This window comes from Salmo salar, chromosome ssa13 (genome assembly GCF_905237065.1).
Source record: "Salmo salar chromosome ssa13, Ssal_v3.1, whole genome shotgun sequence".
NCBI classification, from domain to species: Eukaryota; Metazoa; Chordata; class Actinopteri; order Salmoniformes; family Salmonidae; genus Salmo; species Salmo salar.
In genome coordinates this window covers 33,067,285-33,086,054 of record NC_059454.1, presented here as the reverse complement: position 1 = coordinate 33,086,054, position 18,770 = coordinate 33,067,285, and the positions used below count along the sequence as shown (strand labels likewise).

Here is an 18,770-nt window from a genome sequence, read left to right as displayed (position 1 = left end):
AGTCTGATATCTGTAACTGTAGCCTATTACCTGTAGTGTATTGCCAGTCTTGCCGTGTCTGCCTATTATCAAAAAATGACCACAATGGAAATAAGTCCAATGAAAAATAATCTATAATTGTATTGTGTTAAATTTGATACCGTAAAATGTAAATAATAGTAAATGTACTGGCTGTATAGTATGTGTTTCTTAAATTGTCAAATAAATCAATCCATGCTTATTCATCTGAAATGGTTCAGAATTATCTATAATTGATGGAGGTGCAAGTTGACAATAAGGCTCAACACCCCCCATCCAATTTGAATCACTGTATGCTCTCGCTGAGTATGTGGCAGAAGTTAGATAGTGTATCACTGACCTAAGTATCCTAAAACCACAAAGGAGGATTAAGCCACCACTAATTTATAGGGATTATGCCTGTGTTATTTTGGTTAATCGTTGACCTGAAAATAGGACAAGAGTAGGACTGTACTACACAACTGCTCATGTCACTCCGAAAGGTTTATCTACTACTTATATGCCCATAGATAAAAGTAATTACTGAGAATGTGTTGCTCTCCTCTCTCTGACAGAGAGTGTATGGTTAATGATTTCCCATCAGCCCTCCTCTCTCCAGAACAGCATTCCTGCTATTCTCCAAGCCTCTGTGTGTGGAAATACATGCTATTCTGGAACAGCAGAGTGCACCATGTACACCAAGACGTGTGTCAATAACACACCTCAAATAAGTCTCCTTTTATTCATTCATGTTTACACAACATATTTTATTGTATATATAATACGTTTCCTGTTCCTATTAGCCTATTTGTTAGTGTGTTTAACATTATTCATGTTGATAAACAAATTATCTTCCTAATAGTGTGCAGTAAGTACACTCCATAACTTAGTAGCCTACATGAGGCTGTCTGCTCGTCAAATCAGGTGGTTTCAGAACTAGGAATACATAGCTCTGAAATCTAAACACAGAGGCACAAGTCGTCACTCTAGTTAATCAGTGGCTGACTGAGCCTAATGTCAACATGGCTAACAATGCCATACCACTATTTCCCAAAGCTTACTCTCTGTTTTCCATCGCTTTAGAAAGGACTCTTGCAAAACACTTGACACAGGAACTTCTATTTGCATCAAGAGCTTTGTCTTGATACTGTTTGCATGTTTAAATACTTAAAGGTAAGTGGAAATTCAGTTCCATAATGCCAAGACAAGCATTGATTTATGATTTTCATTAATAACAGGGAACAAGTATGCAAGCTACTGTATTCCTCGTACCAGCCTAATTACAGGGGCTTCTATTCTTAGACTGAACAAGGTCATTAACTACCAGTGTTTATACCATGGCATTGTTGAATACACCTTTCTGATTGGTTTGAAGGGCATTCTATAGCGTGCATTATTTCCTTTTATAAACGTGGTGGTTCGAGCCCTGAATGCTGATTGGCTGAAAGCCGTGGTATATCAGACCGCATACCAACGGGTATGACAAAACATTTATTTTTACTGGTCTAATTATGTTGGTAGCCAGTTTATAATAGCAATAAGGCACCTCCGGGCTGTATCCAGGCACTCCGCGTTTCGTTGTGCGTTAGAACAGTCATATATTGGCCATATACCGCACCTCTTCGGGGTGTGTACATTTGCACAGTAGAATTCAATGGCTATAGTTTATTTTTATATATTTTGTTTGAGCTGCTTTTGAAAGCAAAAGTCGGGTTAAAAACACTATTCGTATTTTGAATTCGATTTTCATAATGGCAAGCTAGGACTGATAGTTTGGTTAGCTAAACTAGCAAATCTGTTTGTTTGTTTACCACAGCAACTACTGTAGCTATCTAGTAAACTTGCTAGCTACTTCAGTGGATGTTGAACACATTTCTATCGCAAGTGAACACATTTCTAGCGGAAAATGTATTAAATTATAACCATGGTATAAAATGGATAATCAACTCTGGTCCCTATTGTGTTAACCAGAAAATAATGCAATTCTGTAGAAGGTCAGTTCTGCTCGGTCATGGAACAATGGAACACAACTCACACGTTGTTCATTATTTTACATAGAACTCATGATAATGCTCGAGAAGCCGGTGTTTGGAGGATATTCTACAAAGGGTTGGTGAAAACAAGCATTGTGATTGGTTGAGGTGCATTCTAAATCATAAAAAAATAAACATTTGGCACGGGTAAGCCTATGATGCAAACATTTTAGAGTGGTCTTTTATTGTCCCCCGCACAAGGTGCACCTGTGTAATGGTCATGCTGTCTAATCAGCTTCATGATATGCCACATTTTTCAAGTGGATGGATTATTTTAGCAAAGCAGAATTGCTCACTAACAGGGATGTAAACAAATGTGTGCACAACATTTTGTGTGTATGGAACATTTCTGGGAACTTTTATTTCAGCTCATGGAACATGGGATCAACACTTTACATGTTGCGTTTATATGGGTCGTGTCTCTGGCAACCTAACCAATAGAATGAACTGACATCTTTTGTCAGCCAGTTGAAAGCATGAATCAGCATCATTTTTATGGATTTATACAAATAAATGTCAATAGCAAAACAGGTCAAACGACATGAAATACCGCTAGTTTGCTGTCTTACCAGCTTCAGTTTGAAGTGAATGCATTAGCTGTTTAGTTGGCTACCTCCTCTGAACTGTGTCCTGACGAGAGAGCACATTTTCTATGCCAGGCGATCATTAGCATCATTAGCTCATTGTTATATATGTATCCAAAACACTGCCAGAGATGCGACCCAGTCGTTGTCTTTTTGTTCTAAATCTATGGACGCGACCCAGTCATTCGTTCTAAATGTTCTGTTGCCATGATGGCTGGCAAAGTTCTTATCCCTTGCTTGCTAGCTAGCCAAAGTTGGCTAACACAGCCACGTCAAACAGTGTAGCCAGAATAACAGCAATGTAGCTGCATTTGCATTTCTTTAAGTTGTCTTCTAGTGATTTTTTGGGGGATACATCCATAACAATGCGCTAATGATGTGCGATTTCGCCTGGCATAGGCCACACTGTTCAGAAGAGATGGCCAACTACTCAGCTAACACAATCCCTTCAAACTGAAGCTAGAATGACAGCAAATGAGCTGCATTTTGTGTTTTTCTATTGACATTTCTTAGTATATATCCATAAAAAATGTGGCTGATTCATAAAAATGTGGCTGAAAAAAGCTGCCAGCCTGTCTGTCTCCTCCAGATTCCCAACACTTTCATTGCCATACATAGGGACAGCTGGAGATCGAATTTCAATGTTGCAAATGTCGGAGAGGCAGACAGCAGGGTTATTACAAATCTCTGCTGTTGAAAACCAAATGCTAGTCTAAAAGAAATGGGAGATAATGTCTAGATTCTTTTCACCGTGTAAATCTAGTATGTAAATTGCCTGGCTGAGTTGATGAGACAGTGGATTGCAAAGTCAGACGGAACAGAGTAAATACGTCATAGATTTAGCCGGTGGTAATTTGTGGATCACCATCCAGGATTGGATCACCATCCAGGATTAGACCCACCCGTTGTATAATATGATTGATATGATGTATAATATACAGTCATCATGAAAAATATGTGTTATAATGTGTGCGGCGGAAATACTCTATGCAAAGTTATTGATTTTCATGTTTGGAATGACAACAATTGGACTTATGTAATTGCAAATCCATTGCAGTTCATGTATGTTGCATACAGTCCAACAGCTTTGTACTGCACTTAAAATATGTGCAGGTAGCCTAGTGGTTAGAGCGTTGGGCCAGTAACCGAAAGGCTGCTAGATCGAATCCCCGATAATTTTGCCTAGTTAAATAAAGGTTAAATAAAAATAAATACAAAAATACAAATAAATGTATCATATGTAATATATCATACCATTAGCCTACATGTCAATGGGGCCTAATAAATTATTTGTGCATAATATGCAAGTATGGATCCAGGTTCACTGAGAGTTAATAAGAAAAGATTTATAACAATGGTATTGCCAGTATTACCCCTGTAATACACTGTCATTATCCTGCTTGAAACGTGGGCTATTTCTCTGTTATCCCATTGGCTCTACCAAAGACACGGTAGACCAGATATGTGCTGATTGGACACAATGGAATTAGGGGGAGGGACAAAGTGAGCCTGTCGCACTCACCTGAACATCAACAAGACTGATTTGACAAGGCAGATAGGATAGTTGCACAGAAAACCGTAATTGTATTTAAATGACTTTGGATAATTTTGAACATATCACGTTTCTTTGAGTGCAAATTAACTTTGTGAAAAGGGAATAGTAATATTCTTCTACTCTCAGGTGCGTTTCTCTTTTTATACTTGCGTTCTCCTTTTTTAAGTATTTAGGCTCTACGAAACGCTGTAGTTTTTATGCTTTCACGCATGAATTGACACAAGGTTGGAATCCTATGCGATGTGTAGATCATCCATAGTCTATGAGGCTACACTATTCTTGGTAATGGTACTGGTAACAATATTTTACTGAACAGGTTTTTTTTATATATAATTACGACCAACGTTTGACTGTTGGTCCGCTGTGGATGTGTGTTGAATACAGGTTAGCCTTGGACAGAGGCTTCATTTACATGAGTGTCATGCTGTCAGGGGCAAGGTTATTATACTTTTGTATTTTTATATTCGTTTTTACTTCTATTCATTTTAATATTTGTATTTGATATTCAGTTTAGTTTCAGTTAGTTTTCAGATCCACTTTAATAGGTTTTATTTAGTTAAAGTTTTATTAAAAAAAAAACATTTATATTTAAAGTTTCAGTTTTAGTTTTAGTTTTAGGGACAGAAAGAACTCTATGCCTGGGAGGCTAGGAGCGAGTTTAGTGTTTTTAGAGATGTAACTCCCTGCCACTGTGGGTCAGTAATGCATAAGGTGATGGGTCAGGCCATAGTGTAGGTTAGGTTTAAAGGTAGACTTAGTGAGCTGACAAGGATGCATGAAGTAAACCGTAGAAGTTGGTCAATTTCCACAACAAGGAGCATTGAAGCGCAAAGCTAAACTATTCAACTGTTTTGGTCCCATAGCTAGCTGGGTCATTCCTACAATGCATGCGGTACCTTATTTTTTTTGCATTCTTTTAGAAAAAGGTGACACTTACAAGCTTACACTTACATTTTTTTAGGTGCATTTTCCAACCTGCATAATCCTAACAGGGTGGACATTTGGAGCCTAAATTAGCCATAGCTCTGTGAGTGAATAAGATTGAGCAGTTGAACAGGATTTTAACTTCTCTATCAAAAGTATTTGGGCATTTTTACGTGTGGTAAAATGTCTCTATAATTTAGCCTAACGGGTGGACATTTATGAGTGGGACATGCAGACTAATAACATGAAACATGGAATAATTGATAAAACTGAGTGTTTATATTTAGCTTTGCACCATTCTTTTCTCACCAAAGAAATGATGACACTTACTGATTGTGGTGTCATTGTAGGACAGGGTTGTTTTCTTAAATGGAGAATTACAACAAACTAACGAAGGAAAGTGACATCAGGGACACACAGAAAATCTAATATTAAATAATCATAAATAGAATTAAAAAAACATATTAATGAGAGAGAATTTAACTAGGACTATAAATATTTTATTTTATGGCTTATATTTCTTGTGTGGAAAAAAACCCAGGCTACATCCACTGAAGAAAGGTGTTTAAAATGTATAAAATTCCATTTCAAGATACATATTTTTGTGTTTTTAAGGTAAAGGACACCTGACCTTATATTTAAAGCCATTTGGAATTCACATTTTATACTAAATGAGAAGTGATATTTCCGTGGGACAGAAAAGGCAGCGCATGGTAGGAATGACCCAGCTACCATGTTGTAGCAGCATGAAGCGCACCCGTACACATGCGCAGATACTCTGTGTGACTGTCTGAGAGCAAACTCTTGCATCATGCTCATCTCGATGGTCACCGCCTTTCAACGTGTGTTGCATTCTGGAGATAAAAATTGTCTGACTTGCTCCAACATGTTGGTTAATAGAGTCAGACAGGTGTACCGTGGGAAGGTTTTCCCATGAGAGATGATTGACACATGATTCAACATCATTATCACTGTTATGTGGTATGGTAGCAAAACCAAAGGGTGTGCTCTAATGTGAGCTATAGGTTAGTAATATGTGTCAATGCTTACCTGAGATTTCAATGTTTGCCAATTCACAAAACCACTCCCAAAGCCGGCCCAACATTGACATTATAATGGTGCAGGTGCAAACTGACTCAGTACCAAGCTAAACATTCATGCATGTTATCTATGCAGGTTGGGAGTTGCACAACATGTTGTGAATGTCTGTTTATTTACTGTAAATCATTAACTAGTTCTTGCTCTGCCTGTCCTTCACATTACAGGACACATATTTCCTTTTTTATCGACACAGTAAGATCATTGTCACTCATTGAAAAGGAATCCAAGGCAATCACCTTCCTGAATCCCGCAGCTTTCAACGGTTCATAGTGCATGGAAGGGCAAGCCAGACAGTGGACACCAGTGCTAACCCTTTTCGTTAGCAATGCACCTGATAGGCTCTCTCTATATTTCCCCTTCTGCTTTGTAATTTACCTGAAATGCACAGAGGTACATCAGAGCATAGGGCGCCAGCCAGGGCGCTTAGTTCAATGACAAACCATGTTTTCTAGGAAGTAGGCAAAGTGACATTCCTAGATGTATTACATCTCTGTGGTGGGTGTAGTGAGTATAGGCTGCTGTCTCTCCCACTACCGCCTTGTAGGTGTGTAGGGAGGTGCTGGGACATTCTCTTTCACTCTGTTGTTCATACTATTATGTCCTCACGGGAGGGGCAGGCAGAAGGCCTAATTATCAGCCTCTAGACTAACTGGGTGGGAGCCCTGGAATACTGTGTTAACCAACTAGAAAGCCCACTATCTGTTGTTGCCAAAAGCGTACTGTGTGGCCTATATTGATCCACATGTTTCCTACGTTGCCGTTGTTTCATTGGGTGGGGTGATATTCTGTACAGAGTGCCAGGATATATTTGGCAATAGCTTAATATTAGTGTAATTAATATATTACGTATTAATTGGCCCAACCCAAACCCCAAGGTAATTCAGCAGCATTGTGTGGCCTGTTGACAGATCTTCAGGGTTTTGGTGGAAATAACGCACTGTAGACTTCAATGGAAATTCACTATCATTACTGTTCCTTTCTGTTTCTGTATGTGTAACACACAGTTATATTGCCACTGACTCACCTGAATGAGTTGAGCAACCGTATAGGCCGTTAGGTCTATGTCTGGGCAAAATAAATGAAAACAATCTGAGTAGTAACTGATGGTCAAATGTAATTTGATATTTTATGTTCTAATGAAATTGCTATTAAAAAACCTGCGGGCTTTTTATGTCAACACCAGTACATCTACAGTATTTTGACTACTGTAAAGCCTGGATGCCAACAGGTTGTTGGTGGCATGGCTTGGCATGGGGTGATGGGATTCACACAGTGCCACTTGATAAGGTTTAGTAGGAGCTTAGGTACGTCTTTAGCCCGGATAAGAATCTTGTGCGGTTAAAGATCTTACACCTCTTTGCTCCAGGTGGAGCTTAAAGCCCACAAGACCACGCCGTATGCCGGACGCTCCTTTGCATTTTAAAGATATACAGCGCATTTGGAAAGTATTCAGACCCCTTGACTTTTTCCACATTTTGTTGTTACAGCCTTATTCTAAAATGGATTAAATATATTTTTTCCTCATCAATCTACACACAATATTGAGTAATGTCAAAGCAAAAACTGTTTTTTAGATTTTTTTTTTTAAAATTAAAAATAAAAATATCATATCACATTTACCCTTTATTCAGTGCTTTGTTGAAGCACCTTTGGCAGCGATTGCAGCCTCGAGTCTTTTTGGGTATGATGCCACATTTTGTTGTTACAGCCTTATTCTAAAATGGATTAAATATATTTTTTCCTCATCAATCTACACACAATATTGAGTAATGTCAAAGCAAAAACTGTTTTTTAGATTATTTTTTTTTAAATTAAAAATAAAAATATCATATCACATTTACCCTTTATTCAGTGCTTTGTTGAAGCACCTTTGGCAGCGATTGCAGCCTCGAGTCTTTTTGGGTATGACGCTACAAGCTTGGCACACCTGTATTTGTGGAGTTTCTCCCATTGTTCTTTGCAGATCCTCTCAAGCTCTGTCAGGTTGGATGGGGAGTGTCGCTGCACAGCTATTTTCAGGTTTCTCCAGAGATGTTAGATCGGGTTCAAGTCCGGGCTCTAGCTGGGCCACTCAAGGAAATTCAGAGACTTGTCCCGAAGCCACTCCTGCGTTGTCTTGGCTGTGTGCTTAGGGTCGTTGTCCTGTTGGAAGGTGAAACTTCACCCCAGTCTGAGGTCTTGAGTGCTCTGGAGCAGGTTTTCATCAATGATCTCGCTGTACTTTGCTATGTTCATCTTTCCCTAGATCCTGACTAGTCTCATAGTCCTTGCCACTGAAAAACATCCCCACAGCATGATGCTGCCACCACCATGCTTCACCGTAGGGATGGTGCCAGGTTCCTTCCAGACGTCACCTCCCTGACCAAGGCCCTTCTCCCCCGATTACTCAGTTTGGCTCAGTCGCACAGCTCTAGGAAGTGTCTTGGTGGTTACATTTAAGAATGATAGAGGCCACTGTGTTCTTGGGGACCTTCAATGCTGCAGACATTTTTTGGTACCCATCCCAAGATCTGTGCCTCGTCACAGTCCTGTCTCCGAGCTCTACGGACAATTCCTTCGACCTCATGGCTTGATTTTTGCTCTGACATGCACTGTCAACTGTCGGACCTTATATAGACAGGTGTGTGCCTTTCTAAATCATGCCCAATCAATTGAATTTACTAGAGATGGACTCCAATCAAGTTGTAGAAGCACCTCAAGGATGATCAATGGAAACAGAATGCACCTGAGCTCAATTTCGAGTCCCATAGGAAAGGATCTCAATTCTTATGTAAATAAGGTATTTCTGTTTATTTTTTATTTTTATACATTTGCAAACATTTCTAAATAACTTTTTTTTGTGTTGTCAGTATGTGGCATTGTGTGTAGATTGATGAGGAACATTTTTTACTTCATCCATTGTAGAATAAGACTGTAATGAAACAAAATGTGGAAAAAGTTAAGGGGTCTTAATACTTTCCAAATGGCTAATAATAGCCTCTCCTTTTCTCACTGCTCGAGCTTTGGCCAGGGCATTGTCTGTGTATCCCTCTATTGGATAAGGGCACATAGATGCTAAATAGAGAGACAGTATTGGTGATGTAATAATCCTACCTGTAAGCTGTTGGTTTGCATACTATTGTCACTCCTGTACACGGATATACAGTACTGTCTTAGAGATGTCAAATAAAATGTGATTCGTCACATGGTTCGTAAACAACAGGTGTAGATTAACAGTGAAATGCTTACTTACGGACCCTTACTAACAATGTAGAGAGAAATATAGTAGAAAGATAATAACACGTGGAATAAATACACAATGAGTAACGATAGCTTGGCTATATACATGGGGTACCAGTACCGAGTCGATGTACAAGGTAATTGAGGTAGATATGTACAAATAGGTAGGGATAAAGTGACTAGGCAATAGGAAAGATAAAAAAGTGGTGGCATCAGCGTATGTGATGAGTCAAAAGAGTTGGTACAAAGGGGGGTCAATGCAGATGGTCCGGATAGTTATTTGGTTAGCTGTGGTTTAGCAGTCTTATTGCTTGGGGGTAGAAGCTGTTCAGGGTCCTGTTGGTTCCAGACTTGGTGCATCGGTACCACTTGCTGTGCGGTAGCAGAGAGAGCAGTCTATGACTTAGATGACTGAAGTTTTTGACAATTTTTAGGGCCTTCCTCTGACACAGCCTGGTATAGAGGTCCTGGATGGCAGGGAGCTCAGCCCCAGTGATGTACTGGATCGTATGCACTACCCTCTGTAGCGCCTTGTTGTTGGATGCCAACCAGTTGCCGTACCAAGTGGTGATGCAGCCAGTCAAGATGCTCTCAATGGTGCAGCTGTAGAACTTTTTGAGGATCTGAGGGCCCATGCCGAATCTTTTCAGCCTCCTGAAGGGGAAGAGGCGTTGTCGTGCCTTCTTCACGACTGTGTTGGTTGTGTTGGTGTGTGCGGACCATGATAATTCCTTAGTGATGTGGACACTGAGGAACTTTAGCTCTCGACCCGCTCCACTACAGCCCCGTTGATGTGAATGGGGGCGTGCTCCTTTGTCTTGCTCTACCATGATATCACTGATCAAACTTTGTCACTGCTAAAAAAGGCCTGGCTTAAAAGCAATAGTATGGGTATATAACATTTCCTAATCTTTAACCACACGAGCTGTAATAGAGAAATGCCACAATTTACACAAGGGAAGCCCTGTAGAATGGATCATCATGATGATGTAATGATTTTTGCCTCAAGCATTAAAACTTCTTTCCTTTATTTTTTTCCCCCAGTTACTTCCCTATCTGGACCCATCTGTGACTTCCAGCCAATTAGCAGAGGCCCCCTGAAGCCCTGGCTCCTCCCACTGTCCCTGTGCCATGGCGAAGAGTGACACGTGGCCGGGCGGCGTTGCCATGGAATCCCTGATCAATATGGACAGCGCTGGGAGCTATGACAGTGTGGTCAGCATGAACTCTGGCTTTGTGCGTGCAGAATCTATTTCCTCCTTTACCCTTAACCACTAACCAGCAGAATAGCTGAGACTCTGATTTCACCGGTTTCTGTTTTCTTTTGTTTATGTGCTGCACTGCTGCCATTGTGGTAAACATTTTGGAATTGATCTAGCTAGATGCAACATGTCAAAAATTGAAAGAGTGCCTTTCTCACCCCCGTCTTGGATTTGATTTATTGACTATGAATTGATATGTTTATATACAGTAGTACAACTGTCTCCCAATGCTAAGAGTCAGTGAGCTACTGGGCTTGTTCATGTTGTGGGTGAGAGATTCAGATGTTTGTTCAGAGAGGGGCCTTTGAGGGGTTCCACAGAATGAGAGAGAAATGAGAGAGAGCGACTGCTTTGAGGACCCAGTCTGTTCATTTCAGAGCTGTTCAGAGGCCCCTCACTAAAATCCACTGCAATACATTCCTCTGGCAGTGCAGTATAGGATGAAAGCTAAAAGCTAGCCGGGAGGAGTACTGAGGTCATTTCTAATTCCCTCCCTGCTGTGTGAAAGGTAAACTTAACTTTGATCCGCTCTGTGTCTACAGTCTCACTGGGCCTCAATGGGCTGTTCAGCTTACATTAGCTGAGAGAAACAGAGAGACTGACTATTAAGAACTGAAAACCAAGCCAAAAGAGTTTGAAGGCCTTACCTAACTTTATACAAGGATATATTGTACACAGACATACCTCCCAGCTAGCATATTTGGTTCCTTGGAAGTTGTGGAAACGTATATTTTTAGTTTCACATTGGTTGTGGGAACGAAGCCATACGTTTCCTGACTGGTAAACGGAATGTTTTTTAAACGTTCTGAGAACAGAAGTTATAGGTTATTTGGAGGTTTATGAATAACTTCCTTAAAACGTTCATTGAATGTTTTAATAACACTGCTAACTTAAAAGCGCACATGGAAATTAATTTCCTAGGTCATGCAAACACATGTATTTTTTATTGTGACACGGTATCAGTGAGATTCAAACCTATAATCTTCTGTTCTCTATCCATGGAATTAATCCGCTGCGCCACCAGGATGGCACTAGCATGCTGTTTTTTTACGCATACAAAGCTGTTAATTTTAGTTTATTCAAATACACCCCATTTCAAAGGAAATAAGCACTCATTAAGATCAAGAGTTGCCAATTAGTGGGCATGGCCAACACACCTGAACACAATTAACATGATTGAGGATAGAGAGAGTTTTGTTGATGCTGACACACCGACTCATTCAAGGGTTTTTATTTATTTTTACTATTTTCTACATTGTAGAATAATGGTGAAGACATCAAAACTATGAATTAACACATATGGAATCATGTAGTAACCAAAAAACTGTTAAACAAGAGATTCTTCAAAGTAGCCACCCTTTGCCTTGATGACAGCTTTGCACACTCTTGGCATTCTCTCAACCAGCTTCATGAGGTAGTCATCAGGAATGTATTTCAATTAACAGGTGTGCCTTGTTAAAAGTTAATTTGTGGAATTTCTTTCCTTAATGCGTTTGAGCCAATTAGTTGTGTTGTGACAAGGTAGGGGTGGTATACAGAAGATAGCCCTATTTGGTAAAAGAACAAGTCAATATTATGGAAAGAACAGCTCAAATAAGCAAAGAGAAACGACAGTCCATTCCTTAATGCGTTTGAGCCAATTAGTTGTTTTGTGACAAGGTAGGGGTGGTATACAGAAGATAGCCCTATCTGGTAAAAGAACAAGTCAATATTATGGAAAGAACAGCTCAAATAAGCAAAGAGAAACGACAGTCCATCATTACTTTAAGACATGAAGGTCAGTCAATCCGGAAAATGTAAAGAACTTTGAAAGTTTCTTCAAGTGCAGTTGCAAAAAACATCTAGCGCTATGATGAAACTGGCTCTCATGAAGACCGCCACAGGAAAAGAAGACCCAGAGTTACCTCTGCTGCAGAGGATAAGTTCATTAGAGTTACCAGCCTCAGAAATTGCAGCCCAAATAAATGCTTCACAGAGTTCAAGTAACAGACACATCTCAATATCAACTGTTCAGAGGAGACTGCGTGAATCAGGCCTTCATGGTTGAATTGCTGCAAAGAAACTACTACTTAAGGACACCAATAATAAGAGACCTGCTTGGGCCAAGAAACACAAGCAATGAATATTAGACCGGTGGAAATCTGTCCTTTGGTCTGATGAGTCCAAATGTGATATTTTTGGTTCCAACCGCCATGTCTTTGTGAGACACAGGGTAGGTGAACGGATAATCTCCACATGTGTGGTTCCCACCGTGAAGCATGGAGGAGGAGGTGTGATGGTGCGGGGGTGCTTTGCTGTTGACACTATCAGTGATTTATTTAGAATTCAAGGCATACTTAACCAGCATGGCTACCACAGCATTCTGCAGCGATACGCCATCCCATCTGGTTTGCGCTTAGTGGAACTATCATTTGTTTTTCAGCAGGACAATAACCCAACACACCTTCAGGCTGTTTAAGGGCTATTTGACCAAGAAGGACAAGGATGAAGTGCTGCAACAGATTACCTGGCCTCCACAATCACCCGACTTCAACCCAATTGAGATGGTTTGGGATGAGTTGGACCGCAGAGTGAAGGAAAAGCAGTGCTCAGCATATGTGGGAACTCTTTCAAGACTGTTGGAAAAGCATTCCAGGTGAAGCTGGTTGAGAGAATGCCAAGCATGTGCAAAGCTGTCAAAGGGTGGCTACTTTGAAGAATCTCAAATATACAATATATTTTTATATGTTTAGCTCTTTTTTGGTTGCTACATGATTACATTCTTGTTATTTCACAATGTTGATGTCTTCACTATTATTCTACAATGTAGAAAATAGTAAAAATAAATAAAAACCCTTGAATGAATAGGTGTGTCCAAACTTTTGACTGGTACTGTATATGTTTTAAAATCATATTTTTAGAACGTTCTTTGAACATTACTAAAGTTTTCTTGTGTTTTTTATGGAAAGTTTTTTGTTAATGTTCTCGGAACAATTTGAGAACATGACTTTAAATAAATCCATGAGGAAACCTGTAGGAAAAGTTAGTCTGAAGGACTGAAATTCCCACAGAAGAACGTTGGTTCTTAACCTTCTTGGAACAATTTGAGAACATTACTTTAAATAGAACCATGAGGAAACCTGTAACAAACATTATGCTGAAATACTGAAATTCCCACAGAAGAACGTTGTTTCTTAATTTACATTTTCTAAACTCTTTGAGAACATTCCCAACGTCAAACCAGTTGGAGAACGTTTCTCGAAAATTACCAAAATGTAACCATATTCGAACTTTTAGGAAAAGTTATGTTAAAGTAATGAAATACCAAGAACATATGTTTTTTTTGTTAAGTTCCTTAAATGTGCTGAGAATGTTCCAAAGCCAAGCAACTGTGCTGCACCATTCCCAGAATTTGTGGGAAGGTTTTATGCAAAATAACCATAGAACAACCACGCTCCTACCAAGCTCTAAGAAACATATCATTCTCAGAACATTATGTGCTAGCTGGGCTGGCATACAGTTCCACATACAGTAGTTATGTAATCTTGATTAAAGGGTAGCAATTAATTGCATTGTTATTTTATTCTGAATCTGTTTGTACTCTGCATTTCTAGTTTGTCTATGTTTACGGGTTTCTTCTTTTTGTTGTCTTTGTGTTTGTGTCCTCTTTGTGTGTGTGTGTGTGAGGCAGAGTGATGACAGTCTGGAGTACCTCTCTGTTGAGGAGCGGGCATGCCTCATGTTTCTGGAGTCCACCATTGAGTCCCTGGAGATGGAGGAGGACAGTGGCCTGTCCAATGATGAACCAGACCCCAGCAGCCTGGCAGCCAAACATCACCACCTCTCTATGGGACAGACTAAACTGGAGGGTGAGTACGGGATTTTCCCATGCAGGACACAAAAAAATGTGTCCAGGTTTTAGGTCAGGATTGTGCGAGCCAGTTTAGCAACCTGTGAGAATTTGATAGTAAAATAATTCCTGCTGTTTCTGCCTGTCTTCTAGATGTATCAAAACTCCAGCATGACGACTCAGGTAGAGATCGTAAGTCCTACCTGAACTGCCGAGTGCCTACACCTCTTCTTCTGGCAAATGGCCTTGCCAGTATCCAGCTCAAAGTCACAGGGGCAACCACCCATCCCAGTGTCCCAACTGCAGCAATTGAGTCCAAAGCCCCATTAGTAGCGACCCAGCCCAGTACCCCAGGGGCAGTCACTGATCTGAAACCCCAAAAGGTAATCACTGAACCCACAGTCCCAGAAGTAGTCACAGACCCTAAAGCTCCAAAGATAGCAACTGTGCCCAAGACCTCAGAGTTGTCTTCTGACATCAAAGCTCCTGGGTTGGCCACTATCACAAAAGTTCCGGTGCTGTCCACTGAATCTAAACCCCCCAAAACAACCCCTTCATTAGCCACGTCAGATTTACCCACAGATGATTCTGTGGACAACATGCCTAAAGGAGTCTCTGTAGACAGTAAGCCTGCGAATTGCAACACTAAGGTTCCGTCTGAGCTGGATCTGAAGCTGATTCCCCCTCCCTCAGACTTCAGGGATGATGAGCTAGAGGAAGAGAGTGATCCTCCAGTGCCTGCAGAACTCAGAGGTCCTCTGACCTACAGTGAGCTGGAGCAACTACGCAGACAGGTCTCCATGAAGAGAGCTGCACCAGCCTCCTCTGGAGCCCAAGAGGCACCACCTTCTAAACCCTGTGTTGATCTGCCTGTCAGTACCCAAGCACTACCCTGCCCCTCAGATGTCCTACCCACCCCCATTCCTGAGGCCCTGGAACCAAAGAGCCGGCCCGCTGTGGCCCCTAAGCCCAAGAGGCTTCCCTCCAACATCATCCTGAAGTCTCACAAGTTAGACAGTTACCCAGGCCCCTCGCCCATTGACAGGTCAATGATTGACCCCCAGAAGGTGCGCATGGAGGCCCTACGGAAGCTCGGGCTCCTGAAGACTGAGGATGGAGTCTCAGGCCCTGTTGTTTCATCCAAATCCAGGAAGTCATGGGCACCCCCTCCTTCTCACAGCCTGGTTACCACCCAGACCAAAGCCCCAGCCCAAATCCCTACCCCAGCTCCAGTCCCTGCCATCACCCTTACCCCAGTTCCTGCCCCAGCACTAACTCCAGCACTAGTCCCAGCCCCTCCCACTACCCCAGCCCCAGTCCCCGTCCCAGCCACTACCCCAGCCCCAGTCCCAGCCCAATTCAGTGACAATGCCAAAGCTCTGTCCTCACCTGCTACACTTCCTTCACCACCCAAGCATATTCCCCCTCCCATAGGGGTCAAATCAGCGACTCTGGAGCGCTCTGGCAAGGGCCTGAGCAGCTACAAGGCCAGCAATGCCTCCCTCAGGGCCAACCAAGGTCCCAAAGACGCACTGTCCCCTGGCAACCTGCGCAACTCTAGACCCCGCCCCGCCTCCCTAGGAACTGGGAAAGACTTTGTGAATGTTCAGGGTGAGGCCTCCCACTCCCAGCCAGGTCATGGGGAGTCCCAGAACAAGCTGCCCCGCTCCCATGGCATCAGTGTGCTCATCTGCCCCAACAGCAAGAGTGGAGAGGACCGACGGGAGGCCCTGAAGAAGCTAGGACTGCTGGGGGACTGAGGGCATGAAGAGGGGCAATGGAACTGCACCATTACAGAATCCATATGAGAGGTGAGGTCTGAGGAGGATGTTCTTAATATGGATTCTGTACAACTAAGCCATCCTCTAGTCTTTGGTCACTGGGACACTTACATTTATGGGAAGATTATTCTCCCCATAAAAATGCCTTCTTTGAAGCAATATGCAAGGAGCACTATTTGATTGATGGAGAATTGCTTGGCTCTACAGACAGCTACAGTATATATTCATAGAGGGCAGTGTCTTTTTGCCTTCTTCCTGCACAGAAATGCTGTATGTACCCGAAGACTGCCTTTTAATGAATATCATGGTTACAATATACTACTATGAGATACTACAGTAACTACAGTATGCAGTACAGTAGGTAAATGAAAGGCTGTTTGTAAACCTCATTTGACATATTCAGTAATTTTCTAAATAAAATATAATAAACTTCATGAGGGATGTTGTGTTATGAAATTGTATGGCAACCTCTTATGAAGACCAATACACAATCTGTTTTCTAAAATGGGGAATACACGTGATGTTATTGTTATAGTTAAGGATGTGCCTTTATAACTTCTCATTTCACGTAACCTTTGACAAGAATACCATTGTTTTAACTTCCTAAAGTTCCTCTAACCTCCCCTCAAAGTTATTGTTTTTTGGGGGGACCATGGCAACCAGTAAAAATGTTTTTGCTGATTTGCAATTTGACTCTGATTCAATTCAATGTGTCAAAAGACTTTGATGTAGTGATTGGCAGTTGTCAAGGAACCAAATTAAAAGGTCGAAAAATGCACTACTACATAGCGTACAGTACGTAGATAGAAGCTTCAGTCAGTCAGTGGCCAGTCAGTGATAGGAATCTGAAATGTGGTTTTAGGTGTGACGCACATCACAACCCATACTAACTGGTTGCTGAGCAGCAGCCACAATGTCCAATATAGGTCTGTCAGTGGTGAGATTATTGAAATACTGTTTTTATAGTTGAGAGAGCAACTTCCTGATGGTTCCTAAGATTGTATCACCTCTTAAAATTCTACCAGTTTGGGTTCATGTAGTTACTATTCATTGTCTGTCAAAATTCGTCACTCTCAAACTGTTAGCGTAGCATTTAGAATTGAAAGAGAAGAGAAAGGGGATGCCTAGTCAGTTGCATAACTGAATGCATTCAACTGAAATGCGTCTTCCGCATTTAACCCAACCCCAAAAGTGTCTCATTAAGTGTTACCCGTGGCAGGACTTTTTAAACCATGTCAATGTTTTGCTTTGTAAATAGAGAATAAACCTCGAAACTATCTTCATATGAACTCTTAAATTCATACAACACTTTTAACATGATGAGTATGGTATAGTGCTTTATAATATGAAATGGTTGGTCCAATGGATTGTGAAAACAAAAGGTAAATTGCAGGTTACAGGTAGAATAAGACATTGTTGATATGTGCCCTTCGAAGCAGAAGGATGTTATGTTATTTATCTGTCAGCTGTATTGGGCTCTGCCTACATATGACGTTAGGAGCGTCATAGGCCCTGGTTTGTCATGTCAACACATCGGTGTTACAGCTGCAGTAGTTTCATCTGATGTGACAAAAAACTGGACAAACCTTTCATTAACTCATATCAACCATTAACTCATATCAACCATGAACTCATATCAACTCATATCAACCATGAACTCATATCAACTCATATCAACCATTAACTCATATCAACCATTGACTCATATCAACCATTAACTCATATCAACTCATATAAACCATTAACTCATATCAACCATTAACTCATATCAACCATTAACTCATATCAACCATTAACTCTTATCAACTCATATCAACCATTAACTCATATCAACTCATATAAACCATTAACTCATATCAACCATTGACTCATATCAACCATTAACTCATATCAACTCATATCAACCATTAACTCATATCAACCATTGACTCATATTAACCATTAACTCATATCAACCATTGACTCATATTAACCATTAACTCATATCAACTCATATCAACCATTAACTCATATCAACCATTGACTCATATCAACCATCAACTCATATCAACCATTAACTCATATCAACCATTAACTCATATCAACTCATATCAACCATTAACTCATATCAACTCATATCAACCATTAACTCATCAAACTGCAACAACCTTTCTATTCCATCTATTATTGTTCAAGCTCTGTATGACTTGATTTAATGGTTCATCATTTAGAAAGATTTGTGATTCAAATGTTAAACTATACAAAATATATCTGCTCACCATAGCATTTTGACTATGAGAATTAGGGCTGGATTCAATCTGTATCACAGACGTATCGCAGAAGATCCGCGTTATAGCACGATTTAAATGTGAAGGCATTGTTTGCAGAGACTGCATTCACAGTAAATACTGCATATGTCGTCTCAATCTGAAATTACCTTTACATTTTAATGCCGATTTTCTGCGATACATATCGAATCCAGCCCTGAATTAAGTTCTACAGCACT

General features: G+C 40.8%; 1 protein-coding gene across 4 annotated transcripts; it reads left to right on the top strand.

Annotated features, from left to right (window-relative positions):
- The first annotated feature begins 958 nt into the window (after positions 1-958).
- Positions 959-17,568, top strand: LOC106566911 (specifically androgen-regulated gene protein). Of its 4 annotated transcripts, none has more exons than XM_045693151.1 (4): positions 959-1,170; positions 10,458-10,628; positions 14,346-14,523; positions 14,658-17,568. In XM_045693151.1, exons 2-4 carry the CDS (start codon positions 10,545-10,547, stop codon positions 16,262-16,264), a joined length of 1,869 nt encoding a protein of 622 aa, XP_045549107.1. In that variant the 5' UTR covers positions 959-1,170; positions 10,458-10,544; the 3' UTR covers positions 16,265-17,568. The 4 variants fall into 4 exon arrangements, with proteins under 4 accessions (XP_045549107.1, XP_013990974.1, XP_013990975.1 ...); XM_014135499.2 differs by having other exon boundaries at positions 960-1,170; positions 10,458-10,649; XM_014135500.2 differs by lacking the exon at positions 959-1,170 and adding an exon at positions 4,132-4,295.
- Positions 17,569-18,770: the final 1,202 nt, after the last annotated feature.